Source organism: Sinocyclocheilus rhinocerous, unplaced genomic scaffold (assembly GCF_001515625.1).
Source record: "Sinocyclocheilus rhinocerous isolate Xijiao unplaced genomic scaffold, SAMN03320098_v1.1 scaffold3815, whole genome shotgun sequence".
In the NCBI taxonomy this organism is placed as follows: domain Eukaryota; kingdom Metazoa; phylum Chordata; class Actinopteri; order Cypriniformes; family Cyprinidae; genus Sinocyclocheilus; species Sinocyclocheilus rhinocerous.
Genome location: NW_015624828.1, coordinates 9,660 through 16,646, shown reverse-complemented (window position 1 = coordinate 16,646; position 6,987 = coordinate 9,660). Strand labels below are relative to the sequence as shown.

General features: G+C 37.5%; 1 protein-coding gene across 1 annotated transcript in view; it reads right to left on the bottom strand.

The window, feature by feature from the left end:
* Positions 1-1,601: 1,601 nt before the first annotated feature.
* Positions 1,602-6,987, bottom strand: part of LOC107745749 (prohibitin-like) — a 14,920-nt gene continuing 9,534 nt past the window's right edge. Inside the window, exons 5-7 of the mRNA XM_016559704.1 lie at positions 5,649-5,765; positions 5,477-5,572; positions 1,602-2,879 (exon numbers count right to left, since the gene is read on the bottom strand). Of these exons, the coding sequence (XP_016415190.1) occupies positions 2,667-2,879; positions 5,477-5,572; positions 5,649-5,765 (426 nt within the window). The 3' untranslated portion in view covers positions 1,602-2,666. The remainder of the gene's footprint in view (positions 2,880-5,476; positions 5,573-5,648; positions 5,766-6,987) is intronic.

The following is a 6,987-nucleotide window of genomic DNA, read 5'->3' as shown; positions in this document are numbered from 1 at the left end:
GCTCCTTGAGTTCTCTCCAGCACTGGAAAGCTGATCCAATATTTTACACGGGTCCTACTTCTTGCCTTATCTTTCCGCAGACGTTTTCCTCTTTTGTTTTTTTATCTGCCATCTCTATCTTTCTGTCGCTCGGCTCGGCTAATGTCCGTCCCATGCACTGAAAGCTCTCTCCTCCACATCACGAGTAGACACGCCCCTTATTGCTGATTGGCTACAAGTTTGTTTTGCTATTCGGCCCGAATCAGTTTTCTAAAGTGTTTTTGAAAAATCACATACCCTGCCTTTAAATCTAGTTCTGGTCCTTATTTGATTGGCTAAACAGCATCCAAAGAGCTGATTTAGTATACAATTTCTGAGTTCACAGCGTTCCAGACCAGAGTTCTGTAAGCAGTGCATAACAAAAGGGAAGCTGGCTATTTGAAATAAATGGTTTGGTCACACAAGTTTGTCTCCTCATAAATGAGCTAAATTAGTTTTTTTTTTTTTTCTGGCCAGTTTTATTATTCCTCTTCATCAAGAGAGCACAACCTGTGTATAACTAACTGTATATCAACTCTTAATTACAGCTATCACCACGAATTTGCTACTGCCATTTATTGACACATCCCCAAATCCAAAGTCAAGTTTTGGGTGAACTATCCCTTTTTGATAAATGAAAATGAAAAATCTGTCATCATTTACTCATCCTCATGTTGTTACAAACCCACAAGGCTTCAGATCATCTTCGAAACACAAATGAAGACATTTTTATGAAAAAAAGAGGGATTTCCGTCCCTCTATTAAAAGTGCTCTATATGCATGTGCGTTGATCAATGTTGTGTGAATAAAAGCCTAAATTAAATCAGTCCATCATATACAGCAATCATGTCTCTTCAGAAAACTTGGATTTAAACCTCTGTTAATACGGATTTATTTGATAGTCTCTTTAAGAAGTTTTTGAAGCATCATTGTGTAACAAATTTTCAAGGGAGAGACCGATATCTCTCAGGTTTCATTAAAAATATTCACAATTTTAATTTTTGGGTGAACTTACAACCCTTATCACTTACAACCTTATTTGTAATACCGTAATGACTTTACAATAACACATAACATTCACATAACCTAATACATTAAACATTTGAATTCTCTGAATAGTGTCCTCTGGTTGGTATGAAATAAGTTTCTAGCGAATGAATTGTTCAACAAAAGTATATTGTAAGGCTTTACATAAAACTGTACAGTTTATTCAAACTCCAAATCATTTGGCACATGTCTTATAAACATGTGATATAATGTCTTAAAAACTTATGATAAACATTTGTCTTGTTACCCATAAAAGTGTTCGGAGCACAAGTGTAAAACAGGAAAGAAACATCAACATCCTGTGTGTAAAGGCTGTTCTGTCTGTGAAGTCTCAAATAGTAAATGCTATGATTTCCACACTTCTTCCACACTTGACTTCTCTATTTTATGCGCTTCTTTCATCTCTTCTAATATGCAGTACTCATGCAGCAGGAATATAGATATAACAACAGAATTACTCATCCGTGTTTGCTGTACTCCTGCAGTGAAGGAAATGTCTGGCTTAAAGCTCTCTTGAGATTAATTTAACATGGACGTTTGCATTCTCACATTTTTGATTTAAAAACCAAAAGCTGCTTCTACTCAATTTAAAGCATTTCTTTATGTTTAAGTTGCAGAATTTTGTAGGCAAAAGAGAAAGAAATAAGTGGAAAAAGACAATGACGAAGAAGGGATGAGAAAATAAATTGTGTAAATTATTACAATATAATATCTGAATGTTAGAATAACTACAATTAATGTACTACTTGCATTAAACTCAATATAAACATTGTCATTTTTTCTTTGTTTTCCATGGTCTGACATAAGCTTTTTTGTTTTTTTAAAGAAATAAGCACTGATGCCCTCTAGTGGACACTAAAAGGCATATTTGACCTCTGAAGTGTGCTTCACAACAGATGAGGAAGAAAGTGGTCTATATAACATTAAAAAATCATTTTACATGCGTCTACAAATTATAATAATGGATTGCTATAATAACGAGAGACATTCATCTGTATTTTGATTTAGTATAAATGAATAATTTTTATTGATTATTTGATCCATTCACCACTTGTGAAACAAGGGTGTTCCTTCTGCCACATACAATGACAAAAAAACATTAAAATAAAAAAAACAACAGTCGTTCTTGCAGGTGCAGAGGGTGAGATTGATGTCAATCATCCAGCACTCACTACTCACGAATGCACAATTTAATTTAGCTTTGCAAGGTATTTAGATCAATTTCTGTGTATGGACAATTAAGCTGAAATGGCGTAAGGGTTTCAAACAATATCAACTCACATTTAGCCAAGGAAAACGTTTCCAAATGCAAATATATTTGTGCCTGAGCACATTTACATACACAGACTCTACATTACAGACTCTTCCCCTTGGTTCCCCTTCACTCTTTCCAACTGCTGAAGCCACCTTGTGGAGGTCCATACTTTAAAGAGAGCAAGAAAACTCTTGGACTAAAAGAGAGAAAAACCACAGGGTATCTTTGTCTCTTTCAAATGGCTGATTAGATAGTTTCATGGGTTCTACAGGCATCACCATTTCCGAAAGTAGCCAAACTTAGGGCAGAAGAAATGAAGCGAGTGTGTGTGTCTCTAGTTTCCATATCACTGTGGTATCTGAAAGAGCATTCCCTGTCCAGACGGGAGGTAGGTAACATTGCGAGAGCGGCTGAGCTGGAAGGCGATGTCCTCAGCTGCTTCCAGCTTTCTTAGCTCCACCAGGCCATCACCAGCTTCTGCCAGAGAATTAGCGATCAACAGTGCAGCCTGGGAGTCTCCTTCTGCTGATATAATGGTTGCCTGCTTCTGCTGCTCTGCCTGGGAGACAAATACGGAGAGAATGTTAAATCACCTGTTGCTAATGGACAAATAAAATAGTATTTTTCAATTTTATATGTTAGAAAAAAAAAAACCCATTATATTATGGCCACATCCACACGAAGCCAGAGCTTTCCCTATCCAATCTTTTTTCCCCCTCCGTTTGAAAAAAACATTCCGTAAACACGGCGTTGTCTCAAGAAATATTTGTGTACACATGAAACCACTGAAACCTAGGGCTGCACGATAAATCGAAATGGCATTGAAATCGCAATTCGACAGAAGCTGCGTTTGTCATGCGTATCTTTCAGTGAAGCACGGTTCTATGATCACCAGTAAATCTCTATCCAAAGGCCAGAGGGCGCATCAATATTGCGTCCTTTTTCTCACGCTGAACAACAATATTTAATGTATCTGCATTAGTGTAAGGGTAGGTTTAGGGTTTGGGTAGGTGTAGACTTTAATAAAACACAATCTAACAGGTAGAAAAAATTATTTATTGTTGGTTTCCTGTAGCTGTATCCCTTCTAGCTACAACCGCGAATATAACACAATTACTGTATTTGCATTTCTGTAAGGGTAGATTTAGGGTTGTGGTAGGTGCAGTAAATCTCTATCCAAAGGCCAGAGGGCGCTCTCGCGCTGAAATTCAAAATACGCCTGGCAGAAGAAACCCAGGAAATGCCTTTAGGGGTAGCTGGATAAACAGAAGATTTAAATGCTTTTATAATTTTACAGGTATAATTTTTCGTTGTCGAATTGTACTACCCACCGTTTTAATGGGAGGTAGCGAAATCTGACAGGGTAGCACAAATCGACAGAACACCGTAGTTCACTGAGAAACTATGCAAACAGCTGTCATTATCGCGAACGATTACTTCGATTTCATAATCGAGCAATAAAATCGTCTGCAATTTTTTTTGCGTAACTTGTCAGTGAACTACGGCTCTGTGTAGTAAATGCTGCTCCATCTGAAAGCATGTGATGATGATTTCCTGCTGATTACAGAACCGGCATTACTATCAAAATGCGCATGACAATCGCATTCGATTAATCGTGACTACTGAAACCGACTCAAAACAATGTAGTATACATGCCAGACCAGTATGTGGCGCTGTAATTCTGCCACAGAAATGCACTAAAAACAGAGAAGATGACTTGGAGCATGTGCATAAACCTTGCGCACTGTATACAAAGATTTTTGCTTTAGTAATTTTTGATTTTGCTTTAGTAAAGCTAATAGGCTCAGTAGCTTCTGCAGCACAAACACAAGCATGTCGTCTGCCATTGTTGTTACGTGACGTAGCGGTGTCTGACTATAGGGTGGAGACGTGGGGTGATGACATCATCGTTTCACAAAATATACAGATTGGTCATCTCACAGAAGGATTTATTTCAAACACTCGACTGACGTGAGTTTGGAGTAAAAATATGTTATTAAATGTGGTATTTTCACATGCTTTCAGATGGAGCAGCATTTACTACACAGAGCCGTTGTCCTGACATTTTATCCTACCCATCAGATTGTCCTACCAGGGTTTACTGCGCATGCGCACATTACTGTAAGGGTAGGTTTAGGGTTGGGATAGGTGTAGACTTTAATAAAACAATCCAACCGTTTCACAAAATATACAGATTGGCTGTACACACAAAAACGCAAGGGTGTCCTTTTCAGATTTATCCACTCTGGGACCCGGTTTCAGGCTCCCAAAACGCCAGGTCAGTCTGGACGAAATGCCAATATGATACAACATTTTTACGCATACAGCTAAACCGTGTGGACAGGCTCTATATAATAATATTTATCATCAATTTTTAAATGTATAAATATTATTTTACAAAATTGAAAATAATTATGATATAAATATATATATAAATATAAACATACAATTACTACTGTTCAAAAGTTTTTTTATTTAAACTTATAATTTAACAAGGATGCATTAAATTGATCAAAAGTGACATTTATAATGTTACAAAAGATTTAAATAAATGCTGTTCTTTTGAACTTCTATTCAAAGGATCCTGGAAAAAATTGTATCAACTTTTTTTTTTTTTTTTACATTGATAAGAAATGTTTGAGCACCACGTCAGCATATTAGAATGACTTCTGAAGGTTCATGTGAAGTAGTGGCTGCTGAAAAATCAGCAAAAAGTTAGAAAACAGTTAATTTAAATTGTAATAATATTTCACTTTTTACTGTATTTCAAACAAATAAATGCATTGTTGGTGACTTCCTTTAAAAATATTACATTTTACCAACCACAAACTTTTGTACAGTAGTGTATATGTAAAATGTGGAAAATACAATGGAATTATTTTGCTATTATTTTAATATAAGGAATATTCCAAACTATTTTGTTAACCGATGATACATTTTTCACAATGCAAAATGCACATTTTATTTAGTAGATGCTTTTGATATTTGTAAGAGTCAGATTATTATTCTTACAATTCCACTTAAACCATTTAAATATTGCTGTACCAAATAAGGTTGGTATGAAACTGGAGATTAACTCAGTTTTAATTACTAATCACTTTACTCGCATTTGGGGAATGTTCGCTTTGGCACTATTACATTTTGAGGCTTTCTTACCTTCTCTACAACAAATCTGGCTCTCTCAGCCTCCTGCTGTGCAACCTGCTTCAACTCAACAGCCTCTGTGAACTCCTTGCCAAATGTCAGATGTGTCTGAGGGGAGGGAAAATACTAAGGTGAGGCACGAGGGTGGAGAAAAACAGAAACAGAGAAAAGCAGAAGCCTTTACCAGGGAGACGTCATCTAGAATGAGGCCGAAGGTGGATGCTCTTTCTGTCAGATCCTCACTGACCTGCCTGGACACCAGCTCTCTCTGAGTGATGAGCTCACCGGCATCAAAACGGGCCTGTCAAAAAAAAACGAATATGCAATAAAACTTGCATTTAATCCATTTAAGTTTTCTGTTTCATCTCCTGTCCTGTATATGTTGCCCAACACCCAGCCCTGTATACACTACTGATCAAAAGTCTGGGGTCAGTAAGTTATGGTTTTGAACAAAACTCTCGGCAAGGCTACATATATTTAATTAAAAAAAAACATGCATTTAACGTAATAAACCGTAATCTCTTCCGCTAACTGTTGTACGCGCGTTCACAAGAGAGTGGCGTTTCAGTGGATGGCGTAGGCGTAGCATAAGCTCCGGTGAGAATATGCTAGTCTTAAGAGAACCAAGTTATGTTTACAGCAAAGGAAAACCAGTCTCCTCTTGGCTTATATCGAAAACCTTAGCGGAAGCTAGAGATTACGGTTTATAAAGTTTTAAATATGGATATTTTTCTTACAAACACATCAATTCGCTTCAGAAGGCCTTTATGTACCCCCCGGAGCTGTAAGGAGAACTTTTTAAGATGGATGGACGCACTTTATTGGAATCTCAACTAGGGTTGTGACTGAGGAAATTTTCCCACCGGTTAATCGACGTGTGAACCTCACTCGTGTCAGTCAGCTCGACTCGCTCTCCTCGCGTGATAAATTAAATCTGACTCCTGCTCCGTGGTGCACGGTTCGGCACGCTGCATTGAGCGTTTAGTTTTTAAAAGTGTCTGTCCACTAACTGAACTAGGCTAAATTATTTTTGTTACTAAAAAAAAAATCAAAACGACGGTGGGGGGCGGTGCCGCGGTAGGCAAATGACGTATCCGGTGTTGCGGCTTAACACTGGTATAACCGAAAACACCGTCTATCGCAGCAAGCCTAATCTCAACAGCCATTCACTGCCTAGGATGGATTGAGGGTGAATAAATCATGGGGTAATTTTTATTTATTTTTCATTATTTTAAAGGGGTCATATGATGTTTTTTTAAAGATAATTATTTTCTGTATTTGGTGTAACAGAATATGTTGACATGCTTTAATGTTAAAAAAACACATTATTTTTCCAAATACTGTACATTATTGTAGGTCCTCTATGCCCCACCTCTCTCAAACGCTTCGTTTTCTACAAAGTCCCTCCTTCCGACAAGCGCAGTCTGCTCTGATTGGCCAGCTGACCCAGTGCATTGTGATTGGCCGAACACCGCAAGCACTCGTCGGAAATGTAACGCCCCTTACCATAATCACGAGCTTCA